We start from the raw sequence: 818 nt of genomic DNA, 5'->3' as shown, positions 1-818 counted from the left end.
GATCATATCTTCTCACGGATTGCAGCAGCATCAACATCCAAAGAGGCGTGGGATGCATTGAAGGAAGAGTATGAAGGCTCTTCTCAAGTTCGTTTGATTAAGCTTCAAACGTTGCGAAGGGAGTACGAGAATCTGAAGATGTATGAGAATGAAGACATCAAGGTCTTCACGGATAAGATAGTTGAATTGGCAAATCAATTAACTTATCATGGTGAACAGAAGTCGGATGTTCAACTCATACAAAAGATACTCATCTCTCTCCCAGCCAAGTTCGATAGCATAGTCAGTGTGTTGGAGCAAACAAGCGATTTGACTTCAACAAAGATGACAGAGTTGATCGGGATTTTGAAGGCTCATGAAGCAAGGCTGGCTGCAAGAGAAGAAAGCACCAATGAAGGAGAATTTGATGCTCGTGTTAAGCACGGAAATTCTGGTGTTACATCAGACAACTCAAAACGCCGAGGAAGCAAGAAGTGGTGTGGTTACTGCAAGAAGAACAATCATACCGAGAGCGAGTGTCTGAAGAAACAGAAGAAGGAAGATCCAAAGAAGGATCATCGAAGTAACAAGGAGTGTTATAATTGTGGCAAGTTAGGCCACTTTGCAAATCAGTGCTACTCAAAGAAGAAAGAGAAGGCACATGTGAGTCTCGAAGAAGACTCGAATGAAGATCACATGTTGTTCAGTGCGAGCGAAGCAGCAACAATAGTGATGGAAGATGTTTGGTTAGTAGACAGTGGAGCAACTAATCATATGACAAAGGAGGAGAATTACTTCTCAAGGCTTGATAGGAGCATCAAGGGTCCAATAAAGATTGG

General features: G+C 42.4%; 1 protein-coding gene across 1 annotated transcript in view; it reads left to right on the top strand.

The window, feature by feature from the left end:
• The window catches only part of LOC106315100, a 1,603-nt gene that overhangs the window by 423 nt on the left and 362 nt on the right, over positions 1-818 (top strand). Inside the window, exon 2 of the mRNA XM_013752870.1 lies at positions 26-725. Within this exon, the coding sequence (XP_013608324.1) occupies positions 26-725 (700 nt within the window). The remainder of the gene's footprint in view (positions 1-25; positions 726-818) is intronic.

The sequence above is a fragment of the Brassica oleracea genome, chromosome C9 (assembly GCF_000695525.1).
Source record: "Brassica oleracea var. oleracea cultivar TO1000 chromosome C9, BOL, whole genome shotgun sequence".
Classification (NCBI taxonomy): domain Eukaryota; kingdom Viridiplantae; phylum Streptophyta; class Magnoliopsida; order Brassicales; family Brassicaceae; genus Brassica; species Brassica oleracea.
Note: the sequence above shows the minus strand (reverse complement) of the source record. Positions and strands in the feature narration are given on the sequence as shown.